This window comes from Cetorhinus maximus, chromosome 6 (genome assembly GCF_964194155.1).
Source record: "Cetorhinus maximus chromosome 6, sCetMax3.hap1.1, whole genome shotgun sequence".
NCBI lineage: Eukaryota > Metazoa > Chordata > Chondrichthyes > Lamniformes > Cetorhinidae > Cetorhinus > Cetorhinus maximus.
In genome coordinates, this window is record NC_135884.1 from 108,166,513 (window position 1) to 108,184,142 (window position 17,630).

At 40.4% G+C, this 17,630-nt stretch overlaps 1 protein-coding gene across 4 annotated transcripts in view; it reads right to left on the bottom strand.

Annotated features, from left to right (window-relative positions):
- rbl2 (retinoblastoma-like 2 (p130)) overlaps nucleotides 1-13,982 on the bottom strand; it is a 178,496-nt gene extending 164,514 nt beyond the window's left edge. For 2 of the 4 annotated variants that reach the window (XM_078544278.1, XM_078544280.1), the window contains exons 1-3: nucleotides 13,695-13,982; nucleotides 3,868-3,998; nucleotides 2,786-2,989 (exon numbers count right to left, since the gene is read on the bottom strand). In XM_078544278.1, coding sequence (XP_078400404.1) covers nucleotides 2,786-2,989; nucleotides 3,868-3,998; nucleotides 13,695-13,835 — 476 coding nt within the window. In that variant the 5' untranslated portion in view covers nucleotides 13,836-13,982. The remainder of the gene's footprint in view (nucleotides 1-2,785; nucleotides 2,990-3,867; nucleotides 3,999-13,694) is intronic. The other 2 variants (XM_078544276.1, XM_078544277.1) reach the window with 2 other exon arrangements.
- Between the last annotated feature and the right edge of the window lie 3,648 nt (nucleotides 13,983-17,630).

Consider the following 17,630-nt stretch of genomic DNA (forward strand, 5'->3'; position numbering starts at 1 on the left):
TCTCAAGGGCAATTAGGGATGGGCATTAAATGCTGCCCTCACCAGCAATGCCCACATCCCATTAATGATTTTTTTTTAAAAAAACAAGTGGAGACAGAGTCTCAAGTCCAAGAACAATGTTGAGAATGTTGGGTGATAAATGGTTGTGCTTTAAACTGCCCATTTCATTCCAAGATTAGGATTGGGCTCTTGAATGCTAATTCACATTTTTACCTAGATACAAGGCTCAAGTGGTTCACATTGCCAAGAAGATATTCCATTCTTTGATTTAATGTATAAGTTGCCACAAAGATGGTATTTAGTTAAGTGTTTTAGTCATTTGTTACAATAAATGTCTTAAAAGGTGAAATTTTGACGTCATTCTTTCAACTATTAACTAATTGAATTGGAAGTTCAAAATTCTCTTTAAAGTTATGTCTCCACGGGGATTGTTACAACACTTATTAATTTTAAAACCTTCAAGTGTCCGAACTATCTCCTCTTTACTGCAAAATATTCTTTTAGTACCTTAGCCAAGCCCTGTCTCCAGGCATAAATCCCCTTTTGGGTTCCTAATTGGCCCCACTTCTCATTTTACTACCCTTTTACTACTTATATGCCTATAGGAGGCTTCTGGATTCCCTTTTATGTTAGCTGCCAGTCTTTTCTCATACTCTCTCATTGCTTCTCTTATTTGCTTTTTCAATTCCCCTCTGTACCTTTCTATATTCAGCCCAGCTCTCTGTTGTATTATCCACCTGACATCTGTGTCACACTTTTTCTTCATCTATATGTCTGTCTCTTTCATCATCCAGGCACCTAGATTTGTTTGCCCTGCCTTTCCCTTTGTGGGAATATACCTCGATTGCGCCATAAAACCCAGGAGCCCAATGGCTTTTATGATCATCTCCACACGATGCACCTTCTAATGTCTTGTAAACCTAAACCTCTAAGTTCCTCTTCCACATCACTCAATGTCTCCCAAAGTACAATTAAACTAAAGTTTATCAATTCATACTTACTAATATTAAATTTCATCAGCCGCTTCTTTGCCCATTCCATCATCTTATCTATAATGCCTTACAGCTCCCTTTAGTCTTCCATTTTTTACTACGCCTTGTGTCTTAGCATTGTCTCCAAATGTGGAGATGTCCTCCTACCTTTTATTCAAATCATTGATTTGACATAATGTACAGAAGTAGTCTCTGATCTGAACCACATAGGACCTTGCAATCCACTGAGAAACTGTCAAATCCTACGTTTCCTCCCTTCTAACCAGTTTGTACAATTTGTCACTCTTCCTCTAATTCTATGCAAACCTCCTTATGGTCTCCTGTGTGGTGCCTTGTCAACGACGTTTGGAAAATCCATGTACATCTGATCTACTACACTTTTCCTCATCCACCATAGTACTTGATAAACACAAGAGTTATCTTTTACTTTTTCCATCTAATATTTGATAATTTAACAAGCTAACTGGCCTACCATTACTCAGTTTACCTCTGTCTCTCTCTTCCTATCCTTTTATTATGAAGCTGTCAATGGACATAGATTAAGAATCTCTCATTTGTAACAGGATGTATTTCTGTTGCACCTAATGTCTAGTAAACTCTTGAGCTTAACATCCTGTATCCTTTAGTCATGTACTCTGTGAATTTCCAAAAATATTGCAAAGTTTGTTTTTGGATTTCTCTTCCAAATTAGAAATATCACTTTCTGTACAGTAGGACTCTTCCTAATAAATACACTTACTCACTTGCCCAGCATTTCATTTGTGTGTAGAGCTTACTTTTGATTCGGCCATTTTTTTTTGTTCTATTCAAAATACTGGATAATTCCATTTTTGAAGTAAAGCTGCACAGGAGCAATCTCTGATTAGGGGAGGAAAATTAACTTGACTTAAAAAGGGAATAGACTATACAATACCATGTACATCTTTACCAGGTCCCTTTCAATTCAGGGTCAGCATCTATTGTACTGCAGTTCCCCTGTGCATATCTAATTGGTCATTAAGATTTAAATTGCTATCAGAGTAGGTCTGCTGTGAATCATTGATTTAATTCCAAACCATTTAGTTTGTTCCTAATATGTCCAAGACCTAGCGGATTTGTAAACCATTTGTGTTAATAAACCAAGAAATATTTTTGTTCGTGCAACCTAGATATCTTTCAGAGACAAAGGGGGAGAAACATTGAATGCACAGGGATGGATGGATAGAACCACGGATAGACAAAGGGAGAAAACGGCAGTTGCATAAGGGGACAAGCAGACATGTACACAGGGATAACCAGAGCTGTAGATATGTATAAGGACAGAGTTCGTACAAAATCACTGATAGAGACAGGGGGAAGCATTCCTGTTTTACTCCAGAGCTTCAGGATATTGCTGTGACAAAATTAGGTGTGCCCATCCCTTTATCTAATACATTTACCTTGATGCTCCATGCTTAAAATCAAGAAAACTTAAACAGTGATCAAGCATGCATGGCAGTTCCAAATATCAATTATCTAAGCTTGAGCTTCTCCTAAACCGAAGTTACTAACAGATAATTACAATTGTAAACAGTTTCCATATTGAGCATGGGCAGATATTAAGTACGACAATAATAAACAGCAAGCAGCTCGCTAACAATTTGTAAAATGTACTATTTACTGAAATCTTTTGTGCTACTAACTTAATTGAGGCATAGGCAGCTTTGTGCAAATTTGTAACAATGCCAATTAGGACTACATGTTTAAATATTCCACAAATCACTACCTAGCCTGAATAGACTGTAGAACATTTCTTTTGGTATTTCAGATCTCACCTCTGTTTCCGACCCCTATGCTGTCGCGGTGGTTGTTCTTCTTGAGGATCCTTAAAAAGGTCACGAAAGATAGGCTCGCACTTCTTGAATATGACAGCAGAAACTGTGAAGTTCCTCTCCAGCTTTTCGGTACGTTCCCTGAATTCTTGGGACAAATCTGCCATGTCTGCCCATTTTTGCATCTTATTGAAGAACTCGATCAAACTGTTCCACACACAAAAGTCCATCTAGTAAATACTTTCCTGAATATAATGCATTAACATTCAAATGTGTTTATGGTAAAACTCTTTTATGTTATGAGAAGGAGGTTCCAGAGCAAGATTTTATGCTCTCTAAAGGGACTGCGGTTGGAAGTGGCGTAGGTTTGGCTTCTACCCATGTGACTGACCTAGTGTTGACCTTCATTAATTCATTTAAATAGCGTAGACAGGCCCCCAAAGGTACATTCTGACAACTTTTCATGATAAAAGAAAACCTGTTGCAGAAAGTTAAGTTGTGTATGGGGGCTTCACTCCTGAGATCTCAAGCCAGTTTCCACAACCAATAGATAGATCAAAATATGGCTGCTGTAGCTTCCTACCCCTCTGCAGTACTTTTCCTTGAGTGGCTTTGGTTATTGCACACCTTGGTGTCAGATCCTGACCAAAATGTGGCTGGCCTTGACACAGCATGTATTATCTTTGGGCCATTTCTGTGCCAATCTGTAACTTCATTGTTCAGTACTGGACAGTTCAGAATTATGCTTTTGATATTCAACATTACAATGGAAATTAAGTATCTAAAAGAGGTCTATATAGTAATATTCCTCTACTACTTATTGGTAGTGGTATAGGAAATAGTGCAGCTCTACCACCATAATTTCTCTATTTTTCCTAAATTTGCTCTTTACAGAATGCAGCCGTGTAGTCTGACCTACCTACTTCCTGATGCCATTTATCTTCAGTACAGACATAACAGTGATACCACATTGTCTGTCACTCCAGGTAACCCATAGAGACTGAGGCTAAGCTGTTCAGGGAATCCATTGTGAAGTATCAACCTACCCTTGGTCATGTTAACCTAACATTGTTTTATATTCCTACCTGAGTTCAGAAGAGCGTAGGATCTTTGTCAAGGAGACACAATTCCCTTCTACAGTTCCTCTTCCCACTGATGGAATGGCTTTTCTACATGCTACATACAGAGCACAAGCCAGCCAGTGAAGATCTTCTCCCTGAAATAAAATAATCTTCTCTAAAGTATACAACTTTTCAGTTAAATGGCTTTATTATGTCATTTACCAACGGGGATTTACAAGCGATTGTTTTTGGTTTATTCACTTAGCTCACTTATTGTTGAGTTTGGGTTTTTAAGCAATACTGTTGCAATACAATATTGTTACAACTTGCCAATTTGCAAAAGGGAAAAAAACAAATGAAATTGGGAACCACAAAAAAATTCATTTAGAAACTTTGATTCTGATAGGCTGATATTTGATCAAAGTGATCTGAATTATGTGGAAACTCAGATTCTTTAGCCTTAGCCTCCTGGCAGAGGTGTTGCGGAAAGTTAAAACACAAGAAAAACCCTATCATAGGGCAGTTAATTATTTCAATTTTGGCATTGCTGTTAGCCTGACAAGAGATTTATTTCCGTTCATAGACTTAATTTTATCTACATTGCAAATGATAAGCTTTCCCAAGTGTACATTTAAAAAAAACAATGAAGTAACACACCTAATTTATAATTTGAATATATATATTTTTTAAATACAGGTATATGTTTTCTATTAGGTGGGTCTGTATCTCCAATTTGTCTTCTGAGAGTTACAGCCTAAGTGAATGTTTGCTGTTATGTGTAAAATGATCCTTAGTACAACAGAAAACCCAAGAACCTGAAGAGAAAATGTGGTAAGCCAGTGAGGAATGGGACAGAGGAATGGGACAGAAATAGTATTGTGATTGGCAAAGAGCAGAGACGCAAGAGAAATCAAATGAAGAGCAAAAAAGCTCTTGCTGTTATGTTGACATGATGAGGCATTAGTTGCTTGCTGCTAAAACATCTTTATCTCTATTAAAGGATGGCTCCAGGTAAAACCTAGGAGATTCTTAGCGGACCAAATAAAAGATTTTCTTTTCCCTTTTGATCCAATCTTTGTGTGAACTGATCCAAGCATGGACAGAAATGTCTTGGTGCTTTGCAATACAACTATATATAATCAGATAGCACAGAAGCGGGCATTTGCCCCATTGTGTCTGTGCATTGTATCTCTTTGAAAGAGCTATCCAATTAGTCCCACTTCTGTGCTCTTTGTCCATAGCCCTGCCGATTGCTACTTTTCAAAGTATACATATTACATCACTTGAATGGTCCTTCCTTTTAGCTATTTTGGGCAGAATTACTGATGACTAGTTTAGAAATTAAACTGACAGAATGATACGGTTGTCATCATCCATACCTGTATTTTTGTTTTTGGGAAGTGAGTGCAGGAAATTGTCTCTCTTTCCTTGTCTTATTCAAGATATTCTGGATCTAGTTACCCTACAAATCTGCCCCTATTTCAATGCTAGACGCTAAATGGACAATAAACATTTTTAAAATGTGCCACAATGGAGGTTTGCATTCAATAAGTTCTGCTCTTCTGTTAGGAATGTGAAACCAGATAGTTGTGTTTATGATGTGTACTTGGACTGGTTCCATGATATTTCAAATTCAAATAGGCCCTAACTCTAGAATTCCCACCCTTTGCCTCTCTATCTCTCTCTACTTTTTAAATGCTTCTTAAAGCCTACTTCTTTGACCAGCTTTTGCACATGTCCTGCAATCTCCTTAAGTGGTTTGGTGTCAAATTTTATTAATGCTCCATGAATCACCTTGGGACGATTTACAGAGCCTTTAATATAGTATAACTGAAAGCTATTGAGTGTAATAAGAGTCAAGCATGGGACCATGTTTATGACCTTGGTAAGATCATGGAGACAACTGGACTTGTTCGATTACAATGGGAAACTCCTACCTTGCATGTTATGGTGCAGAAATAAATTTCAAAAACAGGATAGAGAAATTTGCTCCATTTTGCATATAAATTTCTAAATAACAACCCAATACTTCCAGCGTTTAATTATGACAGTCCACAGCAGCTCTTGTAGGGGTCTCAAACTTTTTAAACTTGACCTTACCTGGAAAATATGGAGAAATCCACGATTAGACCACTTAACTGCTTCAAAGTGAATGGTAAAGAGGTATGAACATAGTGAATGGAGGTGAGGAAGAAGTTTTAAGGAAAAATATTAACATTGCTGAAACAGGGACATTTTTAAATCATTGGAGAAAAAAACATAGTTTTATCTGCAAAAGTTTTTTCCAGTCTGTCCCTGTTTCTTACAGCTGACGCATAATATAATAAATATACATTTCCATTTTGAGAATCAGTCATGTTACTAACTCCAATGCATTCTCAACTGTTGCTTGATTGTGTCCTTTCCTAAAGCATATATTCTGAAATATGCCATCACATTATGTGAAACTATGCACTGGCTTCATAACACTAAAGCCCTAGACAAGAAATAGAAACACAGCTCTAAGCTACAAGCAGCTCAAAAGCCAGACTCAGCAATGTGAAGTGCCCAAGATCTGAAGATGTTTGTTCCTTTAACATTCTATCCTACCTTACAACTTGCAATTATATTGCAGCTTTACAAAGTTCCACTCCCTTATAAAAAAGAGAAAACAGAGACCAAGCAGTAATCGAAAAGCAAGGAAAAATAATCCAAAACACAATTGAAAAGATAGGGAGCGGTGGAAATTTTTTAAACACGGCAGTAGTAAAGGGGATTTTCCAGAGAAATGACTGCCGACTCTACTACATGCAAAGAACTTGCAATAGAGGTCAAAGTTGGAGGGATGCAGCTGGGAAGCAAGTAAGCAGGTGCTCGCAAGATAAGAATGTGCGATACTATTGGGGGAATTTGTAAAAGTAGCAAGGATTTGCATTTCAAGGCAGTTTTAGGGAGCCAAATAAATGAATCTAAGGAAGACTGAAACTACTTTTAGAAGAAATTATAGCTCATCCATGTCTTGAGAGCAGACCGGGCAACTAACAAAAACAGAAATAACTGTCAGATGAATTCATGAATAATGTCAGTGTGGGGCAACATGTAAATGAAAACAAGGAGGCAACCAAGGATATAACCAGAGGGCACTGCAGACATAATTGTGCTGAGGCAGGTAGAAAAACCAACACTTGAGATGCTCTGGGTGCGATGAAATAGGTAGACTTGTGAAGAAGGCTACGAAGAAGAGACTGTGTGAGGTGATGAAATGGACTGACTGTCAAATACTATGTGGAGGCCAGGTTTGGTTGTAAAGGATGTATTTGATGACTTCAACCAGGATGGCCACCATTATTGGCAGGGCTGAACAAGATTGAAGGGACTAAAATAGAATTGTGGGAGAGGTAAGCACAATGCTGGGAAGTAACAATCAAGAACGTTAAACAGGGTGTTGTTGTGGGATGTCCCTCGATTCGAGGATGACGTCTACTCTGTCACGAGTTTCTGCCATTGGACTTCATGTGACAGAACAGGCCGATTCTCAAACCACAGACCTTTGGGCGCAAGGGACAGGACATTCCAAAAGGTAAAGGGATCCAGAGTGCAGGATTTGCTTCCTATTCTTCTCCGCCATTGCTCTGCCACATCATTAAGGCCTTTGGATTTGAAGCATGAAGCAGCTTGATGGACAAGTTGTTGCCATTTTGAATGATTGGTAGCAAGCTCCTCCCGATCATTAATGTCAATGCTACCAAGCTTCAAGAAGAGCTTCAGAGTGATTTTTGAAGCATTTTCTTTGTTCTCCCCTGCAACACTGGTCATTTTAATTGAAAAAAAACAGGACCTGGCAAGGGAGATGTTTTTCACCCATCTGGACAGATGATTTTTCAGGAGATTTGCCTGAATGCTTGTGGAGCTGGCTTTAAGAAGGACACTAGCGTTTGTTCAATGGTTCTCCCACTGAATCCAGAGGATGTGACAGAGGCATTGCTAGTGGAGCTTCTCTAGTGCTCGTGTCACTGATACACAGTCCATGTCTCACTGCAGTACAGGGGTGTGGCGACGACAACTGCTCTGTTCACTAGGACTTTTGTTGATTTGTGGAGGTCTTTGTTGTCAAATACTTGCTGCCGCGACTGAACTTACACAGCCGATCCAGCATTGGATCTCCTCGTTAATGGTGACCTTTTGAGAGAGGTGGCTGCCAAGGTATGGGAAGTGCTCAACATATTCCAGAGTCTTGATGGGAGCAAAAGCCCACCAGTTTTGAAGACGTCAACTGGAATACCATTGGAGCCACAGGCTTTGATGTTTTTCATCTGTTTGATTGCTTGTTGCAGCTCTCCCATTGATGGTGGTTTACTCATGGACTCTACCACAGGGTACTGGGGGATAGCTGGGAGAGTATCAGCCGCCACTGTGGATTCACAGTTGAGGAGTTGTTGGAAATGTTCTTTCCAGCATTAACAAATGGCATTGTAATTCTTAAGAAGAGGAACACCCATCCTGTGAGTGAAGTGAATTTTGTCCATTTAACCTTAGTTTATAAATGGCCCTGGTAACTTCAAAAAACTTTGCATGTCATGACAGCCAACATACTGTTGGATCTCTCAGACTTTCTCTTCCCACCACTTGCCCTTTATCTTCCACTTGGACAGGAAAGGAGACGAGGACTGGTGGGAATCATAATTTTTTAAAAATCTGTGCTGAAATCTATGTCCTTAAGTAGCTGTGTTTATCATCTATTTTAATAATGGTCCCATAAATCAGTAAGTCCGGTTTTAGTTAGCAAAAATTGACCTGATTCAAGTTCTGCTGATGTTGCAGAGAAAAGCCACAAGGTTGATCCCAAGTCAGTGCCAGATTAATTTAATGCATAAACTAAGTAAGCTACAGCTTAGGGGCTTCACATTACGAGGGGCCTTTAAATATGGGGGAAAAAATGACTAAATTTCAAGTTTTACATAATCGGTTGAAAAATAAAGGAGGCGGGGGGGAAAAAAGACTCTCTAAAACTTATATTTTGGCTCTGATATGACAAAAATATTTATATGGCTACACAACTATTGAGTTTATAAATCTGTGTAGAAATAACTAATTCATATCCATGGTGCCGCATTTCCCCTGACCTTCGACACTCTCATTGATCCATCTGGATTCTTCAATCACTAAACAAAAGTGCCTTACATGGCTTTTCCAAGATGATAGTAAAGTTCTTTTATTTTAAAACATTTTCCTTTATTAAAAAATTCTAAAGAATAATAGTGTGAAAAACACAAGTGATGCAGATGTCTTCAGAAAGTTTAGCGCAGCAGCATCAGTTGTGCCTTGTTCAAGTCACACAAGGATCTCCCTTCTCTCCTTGACACCAGGTAAATATATTTTTAAAAAAAATATATGTATTGTATTTTTTACTTGTAGATAAATTCTTTGAACTTAATCCTTTATGTTTAAGTTTTAATTGTCTCACTATTATGGAGAGGCCTGTTAAAAATGAAAATAACTTTTGAAAGTGAATGTCAGAAGAGATAAGAGCAGCAGCTTGAAGGGCAGACAAAACAATTACCAAAAGTTGACGGTTCTTCACTGCAAAAAAAAAAGGGTGGACTTCATACTCGAGAGTCAGCTGAACCCACAGCAACCACAAGCATTCACTTCTACGGATACACCCAAGAATGTTACAGAGCCTGACATCCTGGCTGAAGGAAATAGGTACACAAAGTCCAATGATCTTGATCTCTGGGGTGTCTTGACTGAGTTGATATTTCGTTCTGAACACAGAGAGGTCCCTCAGAATGTCAACATTGGAATGGCCCATTTGAAAAATCGAAGTGGTCATTCAAAATCCGAATTAGGTTTTGTTCAAAGGGTCTAGTTCATTCAACAAAAGTTAATAGCGAAAAATACAATCAAGAGTGGCTAGTATATTCTTCAACAACCAGTTGTTTACTGTTTTATCTGCAAACTCTTCCCAACATCAACAAAACTGGCTTGTGATGGGTTTAATGAATGGCGACGCTGTTGGAATTCAAATTCATGAGAACTCTGAGGATCATAGAAAAGCTTTGCTTACAATATCTGATTCAACATGGGTTAACCTTGGGTTCTCACACCTGAAGGAACCGAAAAAAAAAGGAGCAAGAGTACTTGGAGGCATGTATTTGAATGTGTTTTTGCACTTGTGTGCGCATTAGCAGAACATATACTAGTTTTTAGGGGAGGGAAATAAAAGTTTGGCTCGCCACAGAATGGGAACTTTCTTGGCTTGATAGAACTCATTGCTAAGTTTGATCCATTTCATGCCAGACATATAAAAAGGTCAGAAGTGGGGATGTTCGCTGATGATTGCACAATGTTCAGCACCATTCGTGACTCCTCAGATACTGAAGCAGTCCATGTCCAAATGCAGCAAGACCTGGACAATATCCAGGCTTGGGCTGACAAGTGGCAAGTAACATTTGTGCCACACAAGTGTCAGGCAATGACCATCTCCAACAAGAGAGAATCAGCCATCACCCCCTTGATGTTCAATGGCATTACCATCACTGAATGCCCCACTATAAAAATCCTGCGGGGGGGTTACCATTGACCAGAAACTGAACTGGACTCACCAAATACCGTGGCTACAAGAGGTCAGAGTCTAGGAATTGTGCGACAAGTAACTCAACTCCTGATCCCCCCAAAGCCTGTCCATCATCTACAAGGCACAAATCAGGAGTATGATGGAATGATCCCCACTTGCCTGGATGAGTGCAGCTCCCACAACACTCAAGAAGCTGGATACCATCCAGGACAAAGCAGCCCGCTTGATTGGCACCACACCCACAAACATTCACTCTCTCCACCACCGACACACAGTAGCAGCAGTGTGTACCATTTACAAGATGCGCTGCAGGAATTCACCAAGCCTCCTTCGATAGCATCTTCCAAACTCACTACTACTACCATCTAGAAGGACAAGGGCAGCAGATAAGGTGGGAACACCACCACCTGGAAGTTCCCCTCCAAGTCAATCACCATCCTGACTTGGAAATATATTGCCATTCCTCCACTGTCACTGCGTCAAAATCCTGGAACTCCCTTCCTAACAGCACTGTGGGTGTACCTACACCACATGGACTGCAGCGGTTCAAGAAGGCAGGTCACCATCACCTTCTCAAGGACAACTAGGGACGGGCAATAAATGCCGGCCCAGCCAGCGAAGCCCATGCCCCGTGAATGAAAAAAAAACATTATGGAAGCACTGGATCTTGGAAGCTTTGATACTTGTCTAAAACGATCTAGCTTATCATCTAGTTTATGGCTGAAAAAGTAAAAGGATCTATTTTGGATGACTCGAGAAAAGCAGGATACTTCAGTTTGACTCTACACCAGGTCTTTCATATATTGATCAACTAACTGTTATTGTAAGATATGTCACTCAATGATAGTTTTCCCACTGAATGCTTTCTAACTTTCCTTGAATTAAAAAACCATAGTGTTGAAAGTGCGGCCAATATGGTGCTGGATTATCTAGACAATGACTGCAAAGTTGACTTCAGTAAGTGCAGAGGACAGTCATATGACAATGCAGCTAACATGGAAGGAAGTTATATAATGACTTGCAGCAAACACTTATAGTGAAAAATAAGTATGCTATATATATTCCATGTGCTGGACATTCACTGAATCTTGTTGGCCGTGCTGCAGTTGATTGCTGCCTAGATACAGTAGGTTTTTTTTGCTGTTGTGCAGCAAATATTCTCCTCTGCCTCCACAAAATACTGGACAGTACTCAAATCATTTTTCGGTCCTGATTCCACCGTAACAAAACATCGTTCTGACACTAGATGGGAAGCACATGCAAAGGCTATTTCAGACATAGCTGAGAGTTATGGTTCAATTATTGAGGCTCTTACTCATCTTCATACTGATGACAATGCAAAAGGTGATACAAGGAAAGAAGCTAGCGAATCTGCAGGAGAAAATGAAGGAATTAGTTTGTGTTCATGTTGGAACTTTGGAATTGTTTGTTTGATCAGTTTCACAAAACCAGCCAGGCCCTACAGGATCCACAGATAGCCCTTAGTACATGTGCAAAGCTTTACACTTCATTCCCACTTCTTGAAAGAAACCCAAAAAAGTTCTGATGAAATTGAACTCAAAGGAAAAGAAAACCTGCCTGATGTAGACTACAAGTGTGTGAATAAAAGGAAAGAATGAGGAAGAAAGTCAATATAGGTGACGCACCAAATGCTGATGAGACGCTTTCTCCAAGAGACAAATTTTGAGTGAAATCCTTTATTCCAACTTGAAGGAAAGAGCAATCAGATACGAAAATGTTACCAACAATTTTTTGTTTTTGGTTGATTTAGATGCCTTGGAAAAAACAGCTGTGTGAAGGTGTAAAGTTTCTGACGAAAAATTATCCTGATGATGTTGATGTTAACCTCATTGGAGAAATAAAGCACTTCCAAGCTTATAGCAAGGAAAATTATTCAAGATATAGGAGCTTTATGCCACCAGGGCCTGTATCAAGTCATCACCCAAGGTAAAATTCAGTTGGCTTTCCCTAATGTAGAAGTAATATTGCGACTATTTTTGAGTTTAATGGTAATGCTAATGCTCAGGAGAAAGGCGATTTCCACGGCTGAAAAGCATCAAGAATGAACTGCGGACAACAATGCTGCAAGAAAAGCTATCTGCACTAAGCACTATGTACATAAGCTATGAAGTTTATCATGTTCTGTCATTTGAGGTCTTCTTCAGTAACATTGCTGTCCAAAATTAATTTTAAAAAATGTTTTAAGTTTTGTGTGGGTTGTAGTGCTGCTTCCATTTAGTAAATGTAAATTGCCCTTGTGTTGCTATAAATTAAAAGTTTTCATACATGCTGATTAAGAAATCTAAGTATTTCATAATGCAAATAGGCTTTTTGCAGAGCTTACCTAGGTATATATATAAATATAAAGCTTTAATATTTCTATTTTCATTGCCCTTTCTGTTAGCATTACCAAAGAAAATGTATTATTTTATGGGACCTCTTAAGCTTGACATAACTTAGGGCCTCAGCATGTCAAAATCCAGCGCTGAATAGTGAATATATTTAAACAGTAACTAATTGGCTGTAAGGTGCTTTGGGGTGTCCTGAGGATGTGGAAGGTGCTATATATAAGCAACTTTTTATTTCAAACTAAACTGTGGCAATAGGGTAAACGCCACAATCAAACTGGCAGAATACAAATTTAAGACTGCTATCACAGAGCAGTTTGTCACAGAGTGGTTTGGACTCAGAAAACACTTCTAGGTAGGGGAATAGATGCAAAAGCCCTGCAATTATGGGGAGAAGCTGCTGGATGTTGTGCTGGGTATAAATCTACAGCATAAACAAACACGTTCTTCTGGTGCTTCCTCTTCCGCCGCAAGGCTATTTGTTTACGTGGACGATTTGAAACTTTGCTTCGGCAACGTGGGCCAGACAAGGCAATGTTGGACTTGAACTTGGAGATTTCCTGAATTTGGTGGGGGGTCAGGTCTTTTAAGCGACTTCAAACAAGCAACGCCGACGGAACAGGCCTGCTCCTATTCAGTAATGTGTTGATGTTTAGCAGCAAACTCACCCAGCTCCTCCATGGGGAGGGGGATGGGACGAAGGAATAGGACAAACATGAACTTCCAAACGAATTGAGTGGAATGGTTTTATTGATGTATTTGTTGCATGCTGAATAGCAATCTAATTTACACAGGTTAAATTATCACTGCACCCCCTCCCCGCCCCCCCAGCTGTCAGTGGGAGCTTATTTACTTGGCGTATGTCACCTCAGGTACCCGCCCCCGCTACCACTTATTGCAGCCGGCCAGCCTCTCTCACACACACTCACTCACTTAATCACACTCACCTCCAGTGTGTACTTCCTGCTGATGCTCTCGTAACTTGCCCAAGCCTCGCATTTTGCCCCCTCGTCCATGTTCAATTTCTGACAAAGTTCCTCGAACCTCTGCTTGATGCGGCGGCCGCCCTGCTCCTCCTCGCTGGCCATGGTGGGTTGGGAGCAGCAGTTGCCGATCGAGCTGTCATTGACCCTGCTGGGGCTGTCAGTGTCTGTGTGGATTGCGGAAGCGACGCTGCCGCCGCCGCCGCCGCTCTCCCCCCGGGGCCTCAGGCAGCGCTCGCGGGCCGCACTGTAGCCATTTAAACCCGCTGATTGACAGCCGTTCCTCCCCCCTACCCCCCCGCGCTCCCTCCTCCGCCTCCTCCTCATTGGTTCCCCCCCGGAACGTTCCATTGTTGTCTTCTCGCTCGCGAGTGGCCGGGCCGCCACGTCAATTCACAGCGTTTCCACCGCGAGTGCCCCGCCCCAGTGCGCAGCTCGGGCTTTGTCAGAAGGAGGAAGGAGAGGGCACCCCGGCTGCAAAGCTTTGCAGGCACCTGTGCCAACACTGTGCGCCCAAGTCCCTGCTGTCAGTGTGGCAAACATCCCTCTAATGTGCAATAAAAATAGAAAATGCTGGAAAGGCTCAGCAGGGCAGGCAACATCGGTGGAGACAGAAAAAACAAATTTTAATCTAAAAGCAAAATACTGCGGATGCTGGAAATCCGAAACAAAAACAAAAATGCAAATTTTAATGTTTGCTCATCAGTGGAAGTTCAGCAACCTGAAACGTTTAACTATTTTCTCTCTCCTCCACAGATGCTGCTTGACCAGCTGAGTATTATCAGTATTTTCTAATTTAAGATTTCCAGCATCTTGCTTTTGTCCCTCTAATTTGAGGCATATAACATACATTAAAAACTTTTGGAAATTCCAGCCAGGCACTGGCATTCCCTAGCATTGAGACTGCAACCCCACTGGAACTATGCCATGCTGTACGTGTATTAGATGTTTCTATAACTGGACAAGGACTCTTCCGCACTGAGATTGCAAGATAGCCTGACTGGCTGCCTTTGTTTCTGCTAATAGGCATATAACCACCCACCATCCATCCACGTGCCTATGAGTTTGCACATTGAAAAAGTGGGCCTAGTTAGCACTGCATTACATGCTCTTGCAGCCGTAACAAATATTGCTATAATGCACACTATCCTGTGAATACTTCCAGGAATTGTCACAGGCTGATGTGTCCATCAGCGATTGCTGTAATTATGCCTCAGTCCAACTCTCCCACATTCTACCCTCCATAAACTTGAAGTTATCCAAAACTTCTGTTCCCTGTGACCTAAACTCACACCAAGTTTTGTTCACCCATCAAAGGCCTACAATGGCTCCCAGTTAAGCAACACTTCAAATTTGAAATTCTCATCCTTGTTTTCAAATCTCTCCATGACCTCACCCCTCTATTCCCTGTAATATCCTTTAGCCCCACAACCTTTTGTGATATCAGCACTGCTCCAGTTCTGACCTCTTAAATATCCCAATTTTAATCACTCCACCATTAGCAGCTTTACTTTCAGTTTCCAAGATCCTAACCTGTTAGAGAGGCATCATCCACAGTAGTTTTTGGTTTTTATCAGAATAATCAATATGTCCCTAACCCTTTGTGCCTTCCACCTCTCTTTTCTCATTTAAGACATTCCTTGAAACTTAGCTGTCTGACCAAGCTTATGATCATCTGTCCTAATATTTCACATGTCTGTGTCAAATTTTGTCTGATAATGCTCCAGCGAAGCACCTTGGAACATCTACTACATCAAAGGCACTGTATAAATGCAAGTTGTTGTTGTTTACAAAACCATTTGTAAATGGGCACAGACACAAACAGGGCAAATTCACTTGATTATCTTATAGCTTCTTTTCAGGAAATGTCACATTGGCACATGCCTCAAATGCTCCTATAATTGGGCTTTGGGTATTAATCCAACTAACACATTTTCCAGTAAATTGAGCTTACACTATATTGTGAGAAACACTCTTTTACTTAAGCAATAAATCAGGCACTTCCATCAGCTTTGTATCCCCTGGCCTAAGACATAACTTCTTGGGCTTTCCCCAAAGTCTTTAGCAGATGTTTACTTTTGACCATTAAAAGAGTACACGATTGACCCCAAAGTGTTTTCTGGGTCAGCAAATTTGTGTAGCACTCGGTGGAGTTAACACTAGCTGAAGAGGGTAATGCGGCCTCTCCACAACCAGCCAGATGTACAGTTAGGATCTTGAAATATGGCTGTCATATGAAGCTACCTTAAAATGAAAGCATGTTTGAGCTGACAGAGTAGCAGGTATATACATACATGATGCATTGCTGGTGGACAGGGACCAGCTGAATATTGATGAACTGGAACCCTTTCCTATTGCTATCTGATGCTGCATAAATTAAAGGGACTCTTACAGTAATGTCTCTTATCAAAAGCACTCTGTACTTTGGAAGCCAGTCACACTGTAGAAACTAACTTTGTAATCAAGTCCATTGACATATTGATGTATTCTGATGCCTCTCTAACACTGTATAAAGCATTGTGCTGTGGGTCTAGGCATGTTGCTAATGCATGCATTTACAACCTGGAAGGGTCTAGCTGCAAAGAAGTTTAAGATTATTATGATCTTTAGAAACAGGGCATGTAGAATGCAAATTCCCCCTGTGCAGTAACAGTAATGCCCTGTCTCTCCAATTCAGCTGCTCCTCACCCTGCATGGCAATCAGGTATTGGAATTCATGGGAAAATTTATAATTGACTGGCTTTCACCATTTTAGTGAGGGTTTGGGGAGTTTAGGAGAAATGATGATTGATCCTTCACATTTGATATGTTAACAATACTTCCTGTGGATAATAGAGGCAGGCTCACCAATAGTGAAATAAAGAACAAGTGCCAATGATAGAGATATTCACAAAAAAAAAGCATCCAAATAACCATCTGCTGCTTCCAGCCAACAACAATGCTGGTCTTATATAGGTGAGCTGCCCAAAAGAGTACAAGGTGGAAGCCAAAGCACATGACATAATGGTGTTAAGATCTCGTTTACATCCTTGAGTGGGTTGCCGCCACTTTGGTGTGATAGAATGGAGAGTGGAAAATCGCATTTGTGCATTCTGGAATGCTGTTCTCCGTGCTATCCAATCCTGTGTTTTGTGTCCCATCCCACCATATATTTTTGTTCCTTGTTAGCCATGGCCCAGTTGTTAGTACTCTTGCTTTTGAGTCAGAAGGTTGTGGTCTGAAGTCCCAGTCCAGACCTTGAGCACAAAAATCAAGGCTGACACTTCAGTGCAGTGCCTTTCGGATGAGGCATTAAACAGAGGCCCTGTCTGCCTTCTCAAGCAGACATAAAAATCCCATGGCACTATTTTAAAGAAGAGCAGGGGAGTTATCCCTGGTGTCCTGGCCAATATTTATGCTTTAATCAGCATCATGAAAACAAAATATCCGGTCATTATCAAATTGCTGTTTGTGGGGATTTGCTGTGCACAAATTGGCTGCTGTGTTTCCTAATAGTGACTAAACTGCAGTAGTGTTTTGTTGGCTGTAAAGCACTTTAGGACATCTTGTGGTCATGGAAGGTGCTATACGAATGCACATCTTTCAAGTCTTTTTCCCTGAGGAGTGTGGAAAACCCAGAGTGAAATATTTTATTATAGCCACAGTCCTAATGTTGTACGGCTGTTGGAATTTATTTGTTCCTGTTAAATTTATTTCTTGCTGCAGCGCATTACAGGTTAACAGTCCTGTTTTGGCCAACCATGTACAGTGACCTACATTTCTAAACAAGAGGTTTATTCCGATTCTCATGAGATCTACAGCCAGCCTTGTTTGAAGCGTACATATAATATGATATGACAGGCAATTACATGTCTTCCAGTTACTCTGAAACCATTTAGTGACATTAGTTATATATGATTT